Source organism: Apteryx rowi, unplaced genomic scaffold (assembly GCF_003343035.1).
Source record: "Apteryx rowi isolate R43461 unplaced genomic scaffold, aptRow1 scaffold_2, whole genome shotgun sequence".
Taxonomy (NCBI): domain Eukaryota; kingdom Metazoa; phylum Chordata; class Aves; order Apterygiformes; family Apterygidae; genus Apteryx; species Apteryx rowi.
The window spans coordinates 7,031,354-7,052,795 of record NW_020448307.1 but is presented as its reverse complement, the minus strand read 5'-3'; the positions used below and the strand labels follow the sequence as shown (position 1 = coordinate 7,052,795).

The 21,442-nt window shown below is 48.8% G+C and overlaps 1 protein-coding gene across 1 annotated transcript in view; it reads left to right on the top strand.

Moving 5' to 3' along the window:
• The window catches only part of CSF1R (colony stimulating factor 1 receptor), a 23,561-nt gene extending 2,309 nt beyond the window's left edge, over positions 1-21,252 (top strand). The window contains exons 2-21 of the mRNA XM_026063445.1: positions 3,070-3,315; positions 4,109-4,393; positions 4,947-5,083; positions 5,883-6,042; positions 6,937-7,126; positions 8,215-8,330; positions 8,614-8,734; positions 9,456-9,646; positions 10,271-10,383; positions 12,520-12,646; positions 13,134-13,238; positions 13,576-13,686; positions 14,145-14,307; positions 14,879-14,982; positions 15,119-15,237; positions 16,005-16,127; positions 16,257-16,368; positions 16,651-16,750; positions 17,421-17,526; positions 17,998-21,252. Coding sequence (XP_025919230.1) covers positions 3,070-3,315; positions 4,109-4,393; positions 4,947-5,083; positions 5,883-6,042; positions 6,937-7,126; positions 8,215-8,330; positions 8,614-8,734; positions 9,456-9,646; positions 10,271-10,383; positions 12,520-12,646; positions 13,134-13,238; positions 13,576-13,686; positions 14,145-14,307; positions 14,879-14,982; positions 15,119-15,237; positions 16,005-16,127; positions 16,257-16,368; positions 16,651-16,750; positions 17,421-17,526; positions 17,998-18,129 — 2,861 coding nt within the window. The 3' untranslated portion in view covers positions 18,130-21,252. The remainder of the gene's footprint in view (positions 1-3,069; positions 3,316-4,108; positions 4,394-4,946; positions 5,084-5,882; positions 6,043-6,936; positions 7,127-8,214; positions 8,331-8,613; positions 8,735-9,455; positions 9,647-10,270; positions 10,384-12,519; positions 12,647-13,133; positions 13,239-13,575; positions 13,687-14,144; positions 14,308-14,878; positions 14,983-15,118; positions 15,238-16,004; positions 16,128-16,256; positions 16,369-16,650; positions 16,751-17,420; positions 17,527-17,997) is intronic.
• The last annotated feature ends 190 nt before the right edge of the window (positions 21,253-21,442 follow it).

Genomic DNA, 21,442 nt, shown 5'->3' with positions numbered 1-21,442 from the left:
CCCCCCACTCCCCATCATTGTGGGGAGAGCAAGGGGAGCCCAGGCCTAATGTGGGTCCCTCCAAGGGCCAGACTCAGCCCAGCTATCCCCAGGATCAAGTCAAGGGCCTGATGACTAACCTCTGTGCAAGGTTGCTGAGCCTCCAAGTCTTATTAGCCTCCATTTCTCCTTACTTGTCATTTCCAAACCCTCAGCAGAGGAGAGTTATGTTTTGGCTGTGATCAGAGAGGCAGGGATGGAGCCTGCAGCTGTAATTAGAGGTCATGATTACACAACCCGAGTGCGGCAAAACCTTTGGCCAGCATTTACCGGCAGTGCTGAGGAAGCTGCTGAGGAGCAACAGAGAGACATCCTTGGGCTTCGTGCAAGATTGCACACTGGTCAGCAGGGAGCAAGCCTCCCCCAACAGCACCGCTTCCCCATCCTGGAGAAGGACCTCTGACTCATCTCCCAGTGCACACAAAGGAGTGGGCGCTTGGGTGGCCTTTACCTGACAGGTAGTCAGTGTCCCTGTGCTCTGTCCTGTCCATCTTCACTCCACCTGTGCAGTGCTTTTGCCATTGCTAGGAGTCTTCAGTGACTGCCTGAAGGCTGCTGGCTTCTTCACTGCAGGACATTATGTAGAATAAGTACTCTGGGACCTTTTCTGGCTGTAAGTATCTTGGGAACAGTTGGAGACTGATAACAAGGACACTAGGTGACAGCTCTTGTTTCTGTCCTATTGTTGTGGCCACACCAAGGACCAGTTATAACATGGCCTTTTCCCAAGCCAGTCTGAATACAGCTCTGTGTGAAGGAAAGCTTAGCTCCCTCATCAAACCACGCTGAAGCCTTGGATATAGAAGGATAGCCAAGTGAAGAGCTGGCAAGGCAAGTGTCCAGTGATAGAGAGTAAAAGCAACAGAAATGTGTCAAGCCCTGCTAGAAAACACAGCTTAGCAAAGAGGGAGGAATGTTGTACCTCAGATATGTGGAAAATGTGGCTTTGCAAAGGATTCTGGGATATGTTTTTCTCCACTTTGGGAATAAATGAGGCTTTTCCTCTTTCCACAGACAGATAAAAACATCACAAAAAAAACCCTCAAGGAGATAAAATGTCAAACATTCCATGCTCCCAGGCTCCTTGCCCCCCGCCTCCTGCCCCAAGGCCAGCAAGTTTGATTCAGGCCTTGTTTGGGTTTCCCCGGTGCAGCTGCATCATTGTCACACACCAGCCAAGCTCTCCAGGGGCTTAAGTCTCATGCAGCTCTGCACTCCATTGCACGGAGGGAGGCCTCAGCTCAAGAATGCTTCAGAGATGCTCTTTGGGCTCTGGCATTACAACCCTGAGCAGAACTGGTAGGGCAGGACACATGTTTGCGCCTCAGCCATCCTGTTCCTCACCAAGTAAGGGCTGTGAATGGGGTGGCTGAGGATGGGTGCATGCTTCTTCTGCCAACTCTGTTAGAGGGACGGTGTCTTCTGTCCAAGGTGGCATCTGGGAACTGCAGTGCTTTAAACTGTCTTTGCTACTGCTGCCCATGCCCATAACCAGCCTTCCCTGGCTCTCTTCTCTGCAGCAGGCTTGGATAGTGATGGGCTGTAACCTCAGGCCACTGCTCCCCTTCCCCTTGAGGATATGCAAGTGCAGCTGGACGAATGGTGTCATCATGGGACACTTTGCCCTTTCTCACTTCCTGACGGGTTAGGGCCTTTATGTTTGTTTGGACAACAAACGTTTCCCCCTACAACCTATAGAGCCCCTGTGAATAGAGGGCTGTCTGCAGCAGCTTGATGCACCCCAAGGCCAAATTTGGCCCTTGTTTCCACTGCTACCACCCCAGAGGAGCTCTGCTGCCTGCAGTGACCTCCTTCGCTAAGAGTGGCTGGCTGATAACTTGGGCAGATACCTTTCTTCTTACTATTATTTGAACCCTAGAGTGTGTCCCTTTAAGATGTGAGGATGGGTTAGCAACTGGGAAGAAAAGCAGAAGTGGGAGAATAGCCCTGGATAGGGGACGGAGTGGGGGTGCAGAGCCCCCCAAGCACGGATAGCCATTTGCAATGTGTTTCCTGTCCTCTGCAAAGGCCTGGCGTGGGGGTGGCGGCACCACTTCTTCCCTAGCCCCACGGCAGTGATTCATTTCTCACTTCCCCCCACCCTAAATATAGGTGGTGACTCAAAGAACTTGCTGACGCAGCAAAACAGGGAAAAAATATTTCCCTCTGACACTGAGGGCTGGAGTGGGACTCTGGTTCCCCTTTATTCAGCCAGTGGAGAAGCCATCTTCAAGGCAGAGATGGCATCAGAAATCTGGCTGGATTGCAACAGCAAGTGACAGCATAGTCTGATGTGCAGTATATAGGATTATGGCTGTGGGTTTGTGTGAACCATTTAGCTTTTATGGGCCTCAGTTTCCCATCCCTGAATATGAATAATAGTGCTGACTCTCTTCCTAATATGTTGATGGTATCTGGGAAGAAAAACAAACTGTTTGACTCTGTGATAAGGCATAAGTAGGTGTCCTTGTATCCTTCAAAATCCACTGCCCAGCAACCAAAAATGCAGGCTTCCCAAAGTACATGCACTGAACTCCTGCTCTGCAGAAGTTTTCCAGGCTGCTTCTAACTGATCATAGCACCAATACAAAAAAGAGAGCCCCATCCACTGGACTTGGCCTGAACTTCACCAAATGGCATTATCAGCTCACAAACTCCTACAGTACCTCTACTTCCACCACAAAAAGAAAACCTCGTGCAAAAAGAGGCAAAACCTAATAGGAACAATTTCCAAGCTAGCACCCGGCCTGATCAGCTCCAGATGATTGTGTTTCCTTCCACAGTGCTCTGAACATTCAGATATGTGTTCATTTCCCTTCCCTGAAATTCACTCCTTGGAGGATCAGGTCACTGTATCAGACTGGTGAGGTGGGAAATGGCTGGAGTGATGTGACACAAAAAGCCGGTTTGCATCCCAAACCCAGTTTTTTCCCCAATGCTAAGCTACTCCAGGTTCAGCAGCGTGAACTTCAGCAGAGCATCCTAAAGGATCATTTGTGCATCTTCCCTCTCTCTCTTTTTTGTTTGCAGCCTCAGCATCCCCAGTGATCAGCCCTGACATCCCTGCTCTGGTTGTCAATACGGGTGATCCGGTCACCTTGCACTGCTCGGGAGACTCCGAAGTTGAATGGTACAGCCAAAAGGATACATCCACCAACCACACCAGTAGCACACTCAGTATTCCCAAGGCCACTTACAGGGATACAGGCACCTATAAGTGTGCTTATGTCAACAGCAGCGACAAGGGCATCGCATCTGTGCATCTGTTTGTGCGAGGTAACGGTTGTTGTCTCCTCCCACACGTGCAGGAAGAATGACCTCCTTTCAGGGAGCAAAGCCATTATGCAGGTCCTCTGTATGGCTGTGGTCACATGCGTCTGGGGAGCAGTGCAGGCTCCTAGCAGGGCTGTGGCTCACCCACATACAATGGGGCCATGACTGAAGCATTAGGGTAAGGCACAAAGCACCTACATCTCCTGCAGATGTATGAGTGGCATAGACCTCTTCCTCCATTTACCTTGGCTTCTCTTCCTGAAAAACAGGGATGAAGGTCTATTTTCTGCTGTAACATGCAGTGAGATCTGGAAATCGGAGAAGAGCTGTATTCTCAGTACCCCAGATATGGGGGAGATTCATGTTAATCATGTCCCCACCATGTGAGCTGAACCCTAAATGTTCTTTTACCCCAGAAGGAGTTATGCTTGGGTAACTCCACCATGTGAGTTCACCCCTTCCCTCATACCAGGGACACTGTCCTGCATAGGGAAGGTGGAGATCTTACAAAACAAAACCAACACCATGGTTGAAGGCTGAATAGTGCTAAACATGCTTCTCTCTTGTCTGTGTGCGTTCATGACTTGCTAGCTCTGTTATCCTCAACTGCCTTACCTGGAATTGGACTTGTCATGTAAGTTTTGCAGACTGAGTGAAGCAGGCATTAAGCAGGACTGCCCCCGACTCCCACTAGGCAGCAATGCTGGAGAGGACTTGCCTTTGCTAGAATGTCTCTCTCAGCTTTAATGCATGCTTTCTGGATACAGTTCTCTGGCCTGTCTTGTCTCCTCCACAGATCCCAATAACGTGTGGTACACTCCAACTTTCCGGATCCTCGTGACCAAAGGCAGTAATGCTGAACTCCCTTGTCTCATCACGGCCCCTGAGTATGGATCCAGTGTGACTCTGACAATGGACAATGCCTCTCGCCTCTCACCACGGACCAACTATTCTTTCAGTGCAGAGAAGGGAATAACACTATACAATGTGCAACACCAGCAGAAGGGCCATTACTATTGCCAAGCAGTGATAAATGGAAAAATAAAGAAGTCATCAAGAATAAGACTGATTGTGGAAGAAGGTAAAGGGTTGGGGTTGCTACTGTCCTCAGGGGAACAGCAATAGCTCAGCTGGCCATAGTGAATAGTTAAGGAAAAGCTCCTGTCCAGAGGTAGGAAAGACCTGAACCTATAATCTTTTAAAGGTCCTTAATGGAGGCAAGATACAAAATAACACCAGCTTTTGGCAAATTGTCTCCTTTAGGTGGATCTCCACAGGGTTCGCGGTATTCCAATCATCGCAGGCACCACCATAGCACAGAGAAAAACATCCACTTGTCTCCCTGACACTCTGAAAGTCCTCAGGCCCTGATGCTCAGAACGTAACCATTGCACAAGGATCCCCTTCCCTTTCAACTCGCAGCGCTGTCTGGTGCGATCTCCCCCATCTTTACTGGCTCCCCACAGACACATGCATATGAAAAGGAGCAATGATCCCTAGGGAAGGAGAAGACCAGGGTGTAACGATTGAAGAGAAGGGAAAACGGAAGGCAGACAGTCCCTGGGGGGTCTCTAAAGCACAGGGGGTCACTGGGCCAGCTGATACTGAAACTTTCCCTGCTTGCCTTTGTGTAGCACTGGAGAAGCCTGTATCAGTGATGATGGACCCTATAGATCATGTGCGAATCGTGGGCGAACCTTTCAAAATCACTTGCAGAGTAATTGCTCCTTCCCACAAGTACAACATCAAATGGGTGGCAGCAGCAAAGACCGTAAGTTGGGTGCACAGCTTCAAGGGTGGATAGGGCCTCTCAGGACACCAGGGAGGAAGAGAACAGTAAGAACTACCGCAGACCCAAGCTGGCTGCAGCAAAACTTCAAACTGCCCAGCCAAAGTAGCTATTAGAACAAGCTGTAGAAATCTTAACATGGCCATCCTTTCCTTTGGGTGACACAGGGTTAAGAAACACCTGTGTGTTGTCAGGGACTTCCTGCAGGAGAGAAAGAAAGGGATGTTGTTTTAACTTGGTTCATTGAGCAAGTGCTGCAGTACCTACCAGCGCAACACAAAAGCCATTTCAGCACTCAGTCCCCTGAGGGCTTATAAAGCAGCAAACATGTTCAGGATGCATAGCTCCCCAGAGAAGAGAGATGGGAGAAGAAAGAGAAGGCACGTCAAAATTTCCTTTCAAATCTCTGTTGTGCTGGCTTTTAACCTCTAGAAGGTTAGATAAGATTTGTTAGGAGTCCTTGTTATGTCTGATGCCTTTATTAATGAGTGGAAATCAACATAAGATATATCTCATGTTTGAATCATGCAGTGTAAGGACAACCTACAGTCAGAAGGCTGTCAATAGCAGTAACCCTACCTGCAGTGGAATATCTGCCCTGAATACTTGGCTTTGATATGCCTCTTTGTCTCCATACAGATGGTTTTTAGTAACAGGGGCTCTATAACAAAGCTTGGTAGCCCAGAACAGATGGTGGTGGGTATATTTGATATAAATACTGTTTTGTTCCATCCTCTGCCCTTCCAAGCAAGCACTTGATGTTCCTTCCCTGCCTTTACAGGTCAATAGAACTAAAGACCTCAGCTTTGAAAATGAGAACTACCTCATCAACGACATCCTGTCCATTCCAGCGGTGACAATGGAAGATAGCGGGAAATACACTTGTATAGCCAACAATTCAGCAGGATTCAAGAATGCCTCAACATCGCTTCAGGTAGTAGGTGAGTACTTCCTGAAAAGGCCAGGAGGTGTGAGCTGAATCATGCCTGGCCCTGAGTATTTGCTGCTTCTGCCACCATCTTGTTCATAGTTTGTTTGTCGGAGACACCATCCTTGCCTCTGCATGAAGGCTCACCTGAGAACTGTGCAGTTGCTAGGAAATGAACTGATCGCTTCATGTCTTGAGGAGCAGGAGGACATTTTTTTGGAGTCTGGATGAAAAACCAGAGAGCCTTTTTCAATGTCTGTGTGTTTATAAACAGCTTTGAAACAAAAAAAAAATGGGGCAAGGCCATAATAAAGCCCTGGAAAGGCTGGCTAGAGAGAAGGGCAACCCATATGAGCAGAGAGTGGATCTTTGTCTCTTCTGATGACAGAGCCACATAAGAGGATTCAAGTCTACTATACACTTGTTTGTATCTCAAAACAAGGAAAATTCATCACTGCAGCTCTTAGGTTTGGGATTGCTGGTGACCCAAAGATGCTGCATACCATGGCTCAGGAGGAGGACTTGTCTGGGATGTTTCCAGGTGAGAAGCCAGGAATTTAGCTAAGGGGCAGGTCTTCTATGGATGCTCAAGAGATATAGTTTTAGCCTCATCTCTTGTTAGGATACAGTGTGTAATACCTCTTGCCCTGTGTAAGTTCTCCAGAGTTCTCCAGCTCTCCTCAAGTAGAGTGTAATCCAAGCCATCATGACAGAGAAGAAACTTTAAAGTATTTTGGCAACATGAGACATGCAGTCTGTGTAATGCCTCATTCCCTCCCGCAGTCTCCTAGCTGAGACTGCTCTTTCCAGTAATGGTTTGTTTGTGAAGCTGGTATAAGCTTGTTTCAGGTCTTTCTCTTCTCTGTGGACATGCCCGCTGATGGCCCTGCTCTCCTTCATCCTACAGAGAGAGGTTATGTGTACCTTACCCCAGTGCAAGCCACCAGCCAGGAAGTTGCCTTAGGAGAGAGTCTGAAACTCCAGGTCCTGATTGAGGCTTACCCCGCACTTCTCCGCTGGGGCTGGAAGCACACAAACCCTTTGAAGAAGTCTGGAACCACCACATTAAAGGACCAAATGATCTCTGGAAACAACTGGTATGTGCTTTTTCTGTTCTACACTAGCCATGGCATGTTTCCACGTGAGACAGCCAGACCCCATCCTACTGGCTGACAGAAAACCTTCTGGTTTTAAAGAGGGGAACTGTTTTTCCTTTCTGTCTTCCGTTTCCAGCATTATTAGGAAACCACAGTGAGCAGGCCTGATCAAGTCAAGGAGGGCACCACCTTTCTCTAACTAGACAGCCTTCTCTTTAGAAAACCTTGTGGAAGTCACTATCACATTTGTGTTCTGGTTGTTCAAGTTTGCCCTCTCCCAGCAGGAAGAAATTGCAGGGGTGGGTGAGCGGGATGAAAAACTGAATTCCTGCACTGCCCCTCAGACCTGTGCTACACTGTGCAGTCTAGGGAGCCCATGCACCAACAGGCACTTGCATGCTCCATGTCAAGGGAGGCCAGAGACAYCACTAGGAGGTTATGATAGGTACTGACCTAAAGGGAGTACACGGCGATGCCCTTCCAAAGTTTACAGCCAGCCCAGGCCAAAAGGAGACTGAAAGAAAGAGAATCGTCCCATTTGTTGGGGAGTTTTGGCAATTCCCCTTTCATTTTCTCAGAAACCCAAAATAATCCACAAGAGGAACTGTGGCACTCAGCAAGCAGGATGGCTTTAGAGCCAATACTCATTTGCATTGGGGTCTGAGAGCTGTGCTGGGGGCACTGGGGACCATTGACTTGGTGGGCTAAGGGATAGAGGACTAAGTCGTTCTCTCAAGGAGGACCAGCATCCAGGGGGGCCCTTTCCAGGCAGTGATTTACATGTTAAACTCTCTTCCTGAGCAGCCACCTACCTGTAGCCTTTCAGAAGTGTGGTGCACTCTGTGGCAAAARGCCTTTCCTCCAAGGGGGAGCTTTTCAGCAGCCAGTAGGATCAGACCCTCCTTGCTTCCCCTGAGGAAGGAGGCAGCAGTTTCCCCCCACGGTCTGGAGGTAGTGCTGGGAAGTGTTCGCCTGCCCCAGGGTACAGGCAACAGTTGCATTTTGCAGAGCCCAGAGCAGACTGCATGAGTGCTTGAGTTTCCTTAGCACAGCTTTCCTCATGGTGCTTATTCTCTCTGTGGGAGCAGGTATAACAACACGCTCTTCCTGAATCGCCTGCAGGAAGGGGAGAGCGGTCTCTATACATTTTATGCCCTAAACAATGAGACCAACACGTCGGTTACCTTCAGCATCTCTGTGAAATGTAAGTGCTCTGCATTTACCCTTCCTTCATCCTGCCTGCCCTGGGTTTACTGCCCAGCAGGCAATGAGCATGGCTGAAGTATCAGGGCACTGGGCCAAGGCAATTTCCAGCCCAGTGCCCACAAGAGATACAACCAGACTGCATCTGGGCCCTGACCCAAACCCATACATAGCGTGGGGGTTCCTATGTTTTATTGTTGATCACATGGAAGGTGAATCAGAGCACAGGGAATGTGCTCTTCCTCTGGTCGTAGCACCCACTGCCTCTCTGCCTTCCCCAACAGCCCCTCCAAGGGTCTGCTACGTCAGAGTGCCAGCCAATGACTCCAGCATCCTTCACTGCATGGCCATCGGCTACCCTGCCCCACGCATTGAGTGGTATCGATGCCCCATTCATTCTGACAGGTAAGAAACACCCTGGAGCCTGGGCCAAGCAGCACCTCCAACATCAAGGTATGCACTTGCCTTTGCAGTGCTGGCATTTGCCGAGCTGCACCACATTCCAGCAAAGGCTTGCTTGCAGGCAATGCAGCAGAGCCTGTCCAGTAACAGCACCAGGGACTTAGTCCTGCTGAAGAAAGATGTTCTCAGGGACTATCCACAGTGAGGGGGCTGATACTACTACAAAAGTCCTGAACATGAAGTGTTCAGCTACTTGTGATTCATGTTTTCCTAATGCTTTTCCAAGGAATATGCGAGTCCCTTTGAGAAGTGCCCTGGCATAGGTTGCTGTAGAGCTGTATTCTGGTTGGTCCTAGCCATCTTTCAGGGACCTCCTAGAAGACCCCATAGGTTCAAGGCTCTACAAAGCACTGGCTTCCTGAGCTGTGGTGTGATGGAGGCTGGTGCAGCCCTGGACGGGGAGCTATTGTGTCTCAGTACGAGCCCTGTTCGAGGAGGGGCCGGAACATAGCTGTAGCCGCATAAAACCCTGTCAAAGCTGTGTGTCAATAAAGGGCCTTGATGTTCAGGGAAAGCCTTTATTTGGGAAGAGTGCACCACGTTTCATAGAGATGAAGCCCTAATTCCCAGTGTCTCCTGTCTAGTCTGATACAAGCACCAGTTCTCTCATGAGGAACTACGCAGCAGAGAGACACTCATTCTCTCCTGCAYGGTGTCTCTGCAGGTACAATGAGGACTATATGTTGCTTCTGAATGACTCCAGCCCCCAGGTGGTGAACATACTGCCCTTCCGAGAGGTGGAAGTGGAGAGCATCCTCCCATTCCAGGAGCTGGGTGCCAACTTCACCTTCTGCTGTGTGGCCATTAACAGAGAGGGGAATGCCTCTGACATGCTTCACTCTGTCACCATCACCAGTAAGATAAAAACTGGTAGCTTTTTGCAGGGAGGATATAGGCTTTTGGGGGCCCATCTTCCTGCGTGTACATCCTCACTACCTTGCAAGAGAGGTGGAATAGATTCCATGGCCCCTCTCTACTCATGGTGGGGAGGCTGGGGCATTTGCCACTCCTAGGAGTCGATTGGGAATTGCTGGCTGGGCAGAGACTGGTGCCAAAGGCTGTGCTGTGCCATGAACACCCTGTAATTGCAGGACTTGGCACCATGTGCTCAGCACAGCCAGCTATTGCTCAGCCCACTGGAGACTGGAGGTTGCATCTTTTGATAACTCTGTTCTTGCTGCAGAGGTCTTGGTCCCCAGTCAGCCCAACCTGCACCTATTCTGACCTGGTGCTGTTCATGTGGGGATTATGGCGAAGGGGGGGAGCTGGCACGGCATTGGGTTTTATGTTAAGAGCTACGGGGATTCAAGGGAAGTTGTTATGGGTGTCTCTGAGGCCGGTGCTGGGTTTTGTTGCATATGGGGGAAGCCTAATCCAGATGAACAGCTGGGTAAAATGCTCCCAAAGATTGTGCATTAGGAGTGAAACAGGAGCAGTTTCTCACCCCTGTTTCTCACCCCTGTTTCTTTGCTCCTTCAGGAAATATCATGGGCCCCCCAAACAAGCTCTTCAGCCCCATTCTCTCCACCTGCATGGGCACATCAGTCCTGCTGCTCCTCCTACTCCTCTTCCTCCTCTACAAGTACAACCAGGTCAGACTCCCTGTTGTGTAGCAAGGGCTGTAGGCCCTGCCAGACCTCAGAGACCACACTGCCTGGGCTGACAGCCACAGGCAGCAAGCATTCAGCTTGGAGGTACCAGGCAAGACGAGCCAAGCTACCTCCCTCATTCCCAGCTGCCTCCCAAGCCCCTCATGAGTTTCCTGCTGCCAGGCAAAGCCCATTAGCCACCAAACCCAGTGTGTGAACACCTTTCCTTCCTCCAGTCCCTGAGGCTTGCAGGCCAGAGCTCACTGCGGGTGTTGTTCAGAGCCAGAGAAAGGTGCTTGCTCTGTGCTGTCAGATGCAGTCTTGCTCTGATCAACATGAATCCGCAGACTGAGTTTAGGGGAAAAAAGTGGGTTATGCAATTGCTTCTACTCCCTGCTTTATAAAAAGCTGTCTCCATGGGGAAACAGGCTGATGTCAGAAGGCAGTTGTCTCCAGGAAGATTTGGTCACTATTTTTACACAAGAACTTACCCCATTTTCTCTGCAAGATTCCTTTTCAGCATTTGGATTCCTTCTTGGTTGTTTCTGCAAACTGCACCAGTCAATAGCCACCTCCACTTCATCAGTGGATGAAAATCTCCTGTTTTTCAGTTCTCGCTTTGGCACACTCCTCTCCCATCAAGGCTGTTAAGTTTTACAGCAGAGCTCTGAAGTGCCTGGTTGTCACAAGATGCAGCAGAGCACTCTCCCAGACAAGGACCTACAGCTTTGCAGGAAGAGCTGTCTTTGTTTCCAAGAAACCTCTGCCCCAGCTGGAGAGATCTTCCCTTGTGGGAGCAGATCTGGCCAGTAGTCCAGAGAGAAAGGGATGAATGGACATGTGAGCACAGCTCCAAAGAAATAGCCCCTAGGAAGGCTTTGCAAGCCCAAGGGAAATGGGACATGCTTATAAGCAATCCTGTGCCACCCATGGGCTTCTTGAGCCATGGCTGATCGGTGCCTTGTTAGGTGACTTGTCAAACAGAAAGCAGCAATGCTCACCCTCTTGGAGCAGGCAACAGCAAATACACCCAGTGCATGTAGCATTGTTTATGACCTCTACTGGAAACTGCTTCTTGGAGCATCACAGCTGTGTCTTTGTTGGACAACCTGGATGGGCACAGGTGTTTAACCCTTAAGAAAAGGGAAAAGGGGCAGTGTCTAGGAGAAAATAGAAACAGATGCTTTTCAACAAACTGCAGGAGATCTGCTTGCTCCGGGCTTTGTCCCTTGCTCCTCAGCTAACCCAGCTATGGGCATCTACCCGCAGGCTGCATCCTTCTCCACAACTATCCAGGGGAAGTGGTGAGGAGACACATTTCCGCACACACCTCCCAGTAGTTGCAACCTAGCGTGATTCATTGCAGTCTGGCTCACTCCACCCCCACTTCCCCATGCCTGCTCYGATGGGCCTGAGACCCTTGGTGACACCCTGAGGTGCAGGTCTTTGCCTGTCTCTGTGGACTGAAGCAAATGCTGCACACAGTGTTCTCATGCCAAGCTGCTTCACTTCCTTTCTCTGCATTTGTGCCCCCAGGGTGACTCCCTAGCCCTCCCGACATGATGACACCCAGCCCAAGCTAGCAGCTGTCTCTGCCCACAGGCTTCAGCACTGCTTCTCCCTGTACTCGCCTGTTTACTTCTGCCATGAGATTCGTGGAAAAGAGAAGAAATTCTTACTTCTCTTTCTCCATTTCTTTTTTTCCCCGTAAGGGAAGCTGGGCTGGGCCAGCTCCACTGGTCTGCTGTGCTCAGCAACCCAGAGTGCCTGGGCAGGAGGCACAGCTGGGARATCTCCCTTCAGCACCAGCTGGGCACTGATCAGTCATTGGTCGGGGAGGGACAGGCTGTTTCTCCCAACACTGCTGTTCCAAATGAGGCCAACAGGCTTCTTTGCTAGATGAAAGAGGCAAGAGGGCCTCCCTTGATCATGGATCAGGGGATTTTGCAACAGCAAGGGAACTGGCCTGTCCAGACCCAGCATCTCTTGCTCAGCGCAGATTCAAAGCAAGAAATGTTTGATGGGCTGAAATCCAGGTCTCCCCTCTGTGYTTGCAGGGTGAGCGCTAGAGTGTGTGCTGGGACAGGGGAGCCCTCAGGACTGGAGGAACATTGAATAACTGGAGTCTCTTCCTTACAGAAACCCAAGTACCAGGTGCGGTGGAAGATCATTGAGGCTTGTGAAGGGAATAACTACATCTTCATTGACCCCACTCAGCTGCCGTACAATGAGAAATGGGAGTTCCCCAGGAATAATCTCCAGTTTGGTAAGAAACCTTCCTCACTGCTTACATGGTGGCAGGCAGCTCACCACAGAACTGAAATGCTCCAAGGGACAGAGTCAAAGCAACTAGGCAACATCCAAAACTGCATCCAGACATTGGAGCAACAGCCTCAGCTGGGCCCTGCTGCCTTCTTCCACCCAGGATGGCAAATGCTAGGGTACAACCTCCCTCTAGCCCTCCTTTGCTCCAAGAAAGGTTGAGAGGATTCCATCCCTCCTGTTGTATCTGGCTTTGTTCCTCATGCATAGCACTAGCGAGCCCATGTTTGGACATTTCTTCCTTCAAATGGTCTTTGCACACAGTAGAATTCCCCTTAGATGTACCAGCTTCTGAGCAAAGGTTGCTCAYGTGTCATCTTGCCTGGGCTCAGCAGGAGTCTACCCATCAGACCTCCTCAAAGTTGTGTACTGCAAAACTACTCAATTCCTTTTTAGCAAGCACCTTATAAGCACATCTTTTTCTTCTGCAGGAAAAACTCTTGGAGCTGGAGCCTTTGGAAAAGTAGTAGAAGCCACCGCTTTTGGGCTGGGCAAAGAAGATTCGGTCCTTAAAGTGGCTGTGAAGATGCTGAAGTGTAAGCCCAGAGCAGCTTGCAAAGGCTGATATCCCCCAAGCTTCTTCAGGCACAATGTAGGGTGTGTTTGCCACATCCACTGGTGCTTCTAGGCTGTAACACCTACTTTTTTTAAACATTTCTGTGACAAGTCCTGGGTGCTGAAGTCACATGGCTACCATTGTTTGTGGACATATATGGCCAGAGACACAGGCAGAGGACACGCATTCCCCTCTGAGTCTCTGTCCTCCCTTTGTTCCATCTCTGTCTCTACCTTTTCTGTCCTCCCCCATCATCTTCTTCTCTGCCTAGTCCCTCACCCACTCCTTCACACAATCCTTCTCCTTTTGGCTTCCAGCATCAGCAGACACAGATGAGCAGGAGGCTCTCATGTCTGAGCTGAAGATCATGAGTCACTTGGGACACCACGAGAACATTGTTAACCTGCTGGGAGCATGTACCCATGGAGGTAGGATCCCACAGCCTCCTCCAAGGCTGTTAACTCTCTTCAGTCTCACAAGGGAGAGGTACCTGATGAGCCCATTGGTCTTTTCTGATCCTGTAACTCTGCAAGGGTCTATGGGAAACTATCTAAACACTGAATATTTTCCTCAACACTACTCCCTTCACAAATAGGTGGTTTAAAGGGGCTTAGATGCCTGAGACAGACAAACACACTGACTGATGCTTATCCCAAAGAAGCAGGAACTTTCCCCATAGAAACCCCCATGTACTTCAAGGTGGAAGTGATGGTCCTCAGCACCAGCTCGGCAGGGCTGGCCATTTCAAGATGTGCTGGCATGCAGTATGGATTCTGCTGCCCCTCCTGCCTCCACCCTGCCCTGGCCACCTCCAGCCCCACACTGGAGTCCCTACCCTCAGGGAAAACAGTCACTTCTTAATGAATCCCTTCTGCCTCTCTCCCAGGCCCAATTCTCGTCATCACTGAGTACTGTCGCTATGGAGATCTGCTGAATTTCTTGCGGAAGAAAGCTGAATCCATAATTATCCAGGACTCGACTCTGGACACCTCTCTGGACAGCACTGCTGACTACAAAAACATCGACCTGGAGAAGAAGTACATCAGGAGGTAAGAGCAGAGCTCAGGAAGCCGCAGGGCCCAGCAATGCAGGGTCTGGGTACTTACTGAAAGAAGTGTGCAGAGAGCTATGCTACGGTGGGAGGTGAAGGCCGGAGGTCTGGGGATTTGTAAAACTCCAGGATGTAAAAGCCACTGAGAATGTATATGTTTAGACAAATTTTTCAAAGAGCTTTTCACCATAACTGGTGAGATACCTGCAATAAATCCAGGTTTCAATCCAGTTTGCCCTCCTGCAGTCTGGAATCAAAACTACTTGGCTTCCTACACTGTTGGGCACACAAGTTTTGCAGGACAAGAGGCTGAGCACTCGCCATCAGCCAAGAGCCATCTCTTTACAAAAGGGGAGCAGTATTYGGAGCCCCCATACCACAAAGCCACCTAGGTTACCTTTCTGAATCAGCCTCATCATTGACTTTCCCTCTGCCCTTCAGCCTCTAGCTAAGCCACTTTCCTCAGGCAGGGATGTGGTTTCTCCAATCAGTGGATATGGAGAAGGGCAGAAGGTGCTGCCATAGGGTTGCTAACAGCCTGCCTCTGTCTCTGTTGCTCTCTGACTCAGTGACAGCGGCTTTGCAAGTCAGGGTTTGGAAACATATGTTGAAATGAGGCCTGTGTCGTCGTCATCATCATCTTCAGCGTCATCAGATTCTGCACAAGCCAGGGGTGAGTTAAAAGTCCACTTCTGTTTTTTCATGATTTATTCATTCTGGTTGTCCTGTTTGGTTGAATTCTGGGATATAGCATAGCCTGCATTATTCACCAGGCTTGCAGGGACTCAAAGTTTCTCTTTGAATTTCAGGGAAAAGCTCAGAGGAAGAAGAAGGAACCAGGGAAGACCTCCGTCCCCTCAATCTCGCTGATTTGTTACAGTTCTCCAGCCAAGTGGCCCAGGGCATGGCATTCCTCGCATCAAAGAATGTGAGTGCTGAAAGGATGACTTCCCCCAGTACCCCAGCTGGGAAACCTCAGTCCAGCCAGCAGAGACCAGCCACCACATCTGCATAAGAGTCACGATGGTTTCAGATGGGGTGGCTAAACCCAAGCAAGCTGCTGCTGGAGATGGGCCTTTCTCCTCCACCTGCTAGGTTCTTTAATCTTTGTCTGGGCTCAGACATGCTGGGCCACTGCGAGCAGCGTTTCCTTCCGAGCTGCCTCCCACAGGCTCTAGGCAGGCCATCGCAGCAGGGCAGCATTAAGTGGGGGAACTCAGGGCTGTGCATCGTGCCAGTCTCCCCCCTTTCTCCCCAGCTTTCACACAAGGTCAAGAACCTTGGTGCAGAGCTGTCTAGCACTGCCAGCCTCCCTGCTGCTCTGGGGATAAGGAACGGAAAGTGGCTGTTGAGCTCACTGCCCAAGCTAGCTCCTTTGAAGTATGCCAGAGGGCAACCATATGATTGTATCAGAAATGGGAACAGTGCAAACAGCCACTGGTTCTGAGCCACCCTCCGCAGGGAAGCTGAAGGCCATATGAGTTACTGAAGGACATGGTATGAAATGTCACAGTGTCTCACCCTTTGAAGTGGTTGAAAGGAGAGAGCCCTTACTCCTTGTATGTGGCACGGTGCCTCTTTCAAGGCCTTTTATCCTGTAAGTATTGTTATGGTGACAGGCCTAGGTCGTAGGAGATCAGCTGGCACTGCCACAGGGCATGAGCTGGGGTCTCAGTTGCACTCTTTTCTCCCTAGTGCATCCATCGTGACTTAGCAGCCAGGAATGTGCTTGTGTCAGATGGACGGGTAGCCAAGATCTGCGACTTCGGCCTGGCCCGTGACATCATGAACGACTCAAACTATGTTGTAAAAGGCAATGTAAGTGTTTGAAATGGGGACAGGAGAAGGTACAAGGAGCAAGGGTGGGGGTGAGGTTGGAGAGGGAAGGACAAGACGTAGCATAAGCTGCAAGCTTGTCCCAGACTGGACACCTCTTTGCTCTTTCAGGCACGCCTGCCCGTGAAGTGGATGGCCCCAGAAAGCATCTTTGACTGCATTTACACAGTGCAAAGTGACGTGTGGTCTTATGGCATCCTTCTTTGGGAGATTTTCTCCCTTGGTAAGAAAGAAGGGAGCTTGCAACCCTCTTTTGGTTTCCATGAGCACTACCCTAATGTTGTTCTTTGCATAAAAGTTTCCAAGGATTTATCAGGGCTATAAAATAAAGCTCCCAGAGGGGCAATTAAAAGTTCTGAGTTCCTCAGAAATCTATGAGGAAGAGTAGCACTGGCTCAAGTGATGCTCCAGGCTACCTCCTCCCACCCACCAAGGTACACGTTAGACTAAGGGTTTGTTAAAGCCGCTGATCTGAGCACTGTCTTGGCTCTTGTCACCACTACAGGTAAAAGCCCATATCCTGGCATGGTGGTAAACAGCAAGTTCTACAACATGGTGAAGCAGGGATACCAGATGGCCAGACCTGACTTTGCTCCCTTGGAAATGTGAGTGGATGTGCTAAACTGCAAACAATGGGTGAAAGGGTGGCTGGAGCCACTTCATGGAAAATGGGCAGGGAGCCCACTGGGAGACTGTCACAGGTCTGCCTGCAGTTCCCAAGCAAGCCCCAGGGCAGGAGTGTCTCCCCTTGAGGGTCAGACTGAATCATACCAAGTTGCCTCCTTAAGGGAGGAAATAAGACCTGCGACAGTCAGCTACCATGCTCTGCCCAGTATTTCCCCTGTCAATGCGAGTTCTCCCTGCTTCTCATTCATAATCTCCCCACTCAAATTTGGCACTCCTTTTTCAGCCCTCTACTTTTTTACCCTGGGAATGTGAGAAAACAAGTCTGAGTAGTCTAAGGCAAAGGAGCAAGTTTTAACTTAAAGAAAAAATTACCAGAGGCAWAAAGTCTCTTGCAGACACATCAGGGGCTTGGAGAAGGAGTTTGTTGTATGTTCTCCTGTACTCCCCCTCCCCTAGAGCACTGCACATATACTGACCACAGGTGTTATAGACAGGAAAACAGAGAAGATAAGCAGCTGCACAGTGTCACATGCCCAAACTACAGTGTATGACTCTGGTTAGGCTGCAGGGAAGAGCCTGGGGCTGCTGACTCTCCAGCAGTTTTAGGCCAGCTCAATGCAGCTGCCCTGTCCCCATTTGACCCTGCAGATACAGCATCATGCAGGCGTGCTGGAGCCTGGAGCCCACACAGAGACCTACCTTTGACCAGATCTGCTGCTTCATYCAGAAAGAACTGGAGGTGCAAAAGGAGCAGGTGAGAAGCTTGAGAGAGGAGGAAGGGGAAGGAGGATGGGGCACATTCCCCCACACAACCATACTCCTGGACAATTTTCCTGGTGACATCCCATACCTTTAATGGATGGGCACAGTCTAGYGTTGGTGAAAAATGCAGAGGCACCCAGATTTCCCCATGCTGAAGGGGAAAAATCACCCCCCACAGTGACCAAAGGGGGCTGGATGCAGTAATATGGATACTTCACAGCAGCTATATGGGTAGCAATATGGCTCCTGCCACTGCAGCCCTGCCCACATCTCCCTGAATTTGGTAYGCAATTGGACAAAAGACGCTCTGCCTTGTGAATAGACATCTTGCAGCTCCACAAAAGCCATGGACACAGCGCAGGGTAGTCTTAAGTTAACATCCCCAGCTGGTCATCTGTGCAGGGATAGAGAAGTCTTCCACCACTGAAGGGACTGAAACACACTTCGGCTTTTTGCTTTCAAGGACTATACAAACCTCCCCTCCACTGCTGAAGAAGACAGTGGTTGCGATACCTCTGGCTGCTGTGAGGAGTCCTGCGAGCAAGAGGAGAGTGGCCAGCCCCTTCTCAAGAGTAACAACTATCAGTTCTGTTAGCTGCTACCATCACCTCGGAGTGACGGGTGACCTCAGGTGATCATCACTTTCCAGCYGTGCAGCTCCACGTTCATATCACGCAGCATTCATATGATGGGTCATTTGTTTGGGGTTTTTTTTAAATACAAATTACAGCCAAGTAACACATTTCCAAAGGTCACTCACCAGCACACACTTGAACCCTTGTGTTTCATATATGGGTGCATGCACACAGACATGAGCAAGCCTTGAAACAAATCATGAGGGGTGAAGAAGTGAGAAACTGCCTCACACCAGAAGCAGCTCTCTTCCTTGGCAGTCCTACTCTCTTCCCTCTGACAGTCAGTCACTGGATGTTGCAGAGCGTGGGTTTAGATACAGTTAAAGCTTCTACCTTGCATCAAAAATGCATTAACCTCTAGATTTCTTCATGCAATCTGCTTCTCTGCAGCTGATGCTTCTGCAGGGATTGTTTGGGTGAAATGGGACAACCTAAGGGTTATGTGAACTTGTATGTGCCCCAGTAACTGGGCAGAGGGGCAGTTATTTCTCAGGTAAAATACAGAAGTGACCAGTACTCTTTCAAATGGGCACTGAACACAATCCCAACCCAGGAAAGAATGGCAGCTTAAACAGATCCAGAACTGATTACCATAATACATATCCTACAAAACCTTTGAACTCTTAAACATGTAGCAATTCACTGCCTTTCTCATAATTATAGACATACTCTTGTATATATTTTCTTTGGTTTGTTTTGATAATACAGTTGAGGTCATTTTTTTCATAAGCTAGCTAGGGCCTAATGCCCTTAAACTTCTTCAGGGTTACTAATGTCACAGCCACCAGGTCCTGTGCAGCTAGCAGATGAGGTAGCTAATGAACTTAGCTTCAATTGACTTGGTTGGTAAAGGATTAGCATTACAGGTACAAGCACTGACACAGCTTAGGCAAACTATGACAAGACAGAATTACTGTACAACATGTGGCCTTTACCAGACTGTGGGCAATTTTGTTGTGGGCCACTTCTGATTATATTACACCTCTGTGTTTATGCTAATGCCAAGTGATTGATTCCTCCTTACTAAATAAAAAGCTAATGTATTTCTATCTGTCAGCATTATAAAGAATAAAGTAACAAAGCAAGTCTTTCCCATGGCTTTAAGGATTGTTCTCAGAGGGGAAACGATCAGAGCAAGGGTGACACACTGACCCATCCTATCACACTCCACCACTCTGATCCGATCCTCAGACACTCACACTTCTCATTATCAGTTCAAGACCATCAATTTTGTGTAACTTAGAAAACTTATTAAAAGCAAGGTTTTAAAGCACTTCGCTCTGATTATCCTGCCTTTAATTGGGGGAAATGAAGTATTCACCAGTATGTGTGGAGACAACAGGGGAGTAATTTCAATGGGCTGATGGGACTTCTGACAACAGTCACCATGTTTGAGGCACGGGCACATGGCAGCAGCCTGCACTGGAAAGGTAGTACAACGCAGAGGGCAGGGGTACAGGCAGAAGGGCCCTGGTGACCGGACATTTTAGCTTACTGCAGCAGAACCTCCTGCACCAACGGCTTAGACACAACAGGAGCTCCAGCTGCTGAAAATATTAATACAGCCTAGAGAAAAGTTACTGTCACTTGCTGCAGACTCTCTCCTACAAAAGCTTTGTCGGGAGCAGCTGTGCAGGGAACTGCAGAACAAGAAGCCACTGCTGATTCTGCAGAGCAGGCAAGCTAGTGCAGTCAGTCCTCTCATTCTCATCAGTCTCTTTTTGCTCCTCAGCCCACATTAATTCAATCTAAATTCAGATCACTTTGCCAAACTGAAATTCTGGATCCTGAGATTTATTATAAGCTGTCTGCACCAGAGAAGTCCTGACAGTACCAAGAAGCCTCTAAAATAAATGAAAAAAAATTTTAAACAGCCAACCAAAAAACCACAGATGATCCCTAGGAGTCATATAAGGAACATGTCATCTTGAAATCATGCTCAGAGTCAAGTAACTTATGCAAGAAGAGGGTATGACCCCTATGCTTGTGATTCAAACCTTAGAAGGGATCATTCCGACTGCAGAAGCTACTTTCTTGCCATTTGTAAGAACAATACCTTGGCTGCATTTAACAGAATAATTGTATTCTGGAAGACTGCATTTGACACTCTGGTGAGGAGCTCAAGCAATTTCACAACCTCTTCCATTCAGAGCACATTGCTCYTGAGAATATCAGACTCCCCCCCATAATTATTTTTCCCCACTAAATGAAAGGAACATGTCAGCTCATGGCAGTGCAGCCTGAAATCGTGGTTTACACACACAGTGTTTGTGCCCTTTCCCACTGCAATCCTCCAGGTCTTGTACACCAAAAACAACTCACTTGGCCACAGTTTCACCCCAAAAATTGGAGATAATTTATTAAACTTTATCACTGACTGAAAAAAGTCACTAATGTCTCTTATAATAAGTTAATGTTCTTAACAGAAAAACCCCAAGCCATAATTACTGCATTTGCTCAGACTTAATACATTTAATTTTACAGTACGGTACTCAATATAGGTTCCCCTTCACAGAAGGGAGTTTTCAACCACACCACAAGCCTCCGAATCTTCCCCACTGCTCATGCAAACAAAATAAATATCCTGGATGGCAATTTAGCAGTCTAGCATCCCCACACCTCTCTTCTCTAGGCCCCAGCAAACATCCACCTTCAGATTCATTGCCAGCAATAGCAAAAGGGAGCTGACAGCAGACAATACAAGTAGCTTTACAGACAGCACCTAAGGTGTTCATTAGATATACTGTAGGGGCAGAGCTCTTAACGGGACTCCTCTAAAGGAACAGAGGAAGCAACCTGGACRGCAAGAGACTCACCTAACTTACACAGAGCTGTGTGGACACAGGTAGGGCAAATATGAYGCTTGACAGAGTGCTAAGATTGCAAAAGTGGAGTAGCTCTCCCAGTGCCTCCTTTAAGGAAGGACTACAGAACCCTGCTCAGGCCTCTCTGGTTACACTGCATTCACTGCTTCTCCTTACTGCCACAGATGGTCCTTGTGAATCAGCTCTAATGGCAGAATACAAACTCTAGTCCTTGAATAGGATGAAACTGCTAAAAAAAAAAAAAAAAAAAAAAAAAAAGAGAAAAAGATAAAAAGGAAGAATACAAAAACGAGACCTGGAAGAGGAGGAAACGAAAAAAAAAAAAAAAAAAAAAAGTAAAGTGCCCAAAAGACAGCATGGAAATTGAGCATCTTTCCTGTTTCATCAGCTATTACCTTATACAGCACTTCTACAGCCCTCAGATAAACTTGTTTCTCCTAGGGCTTAC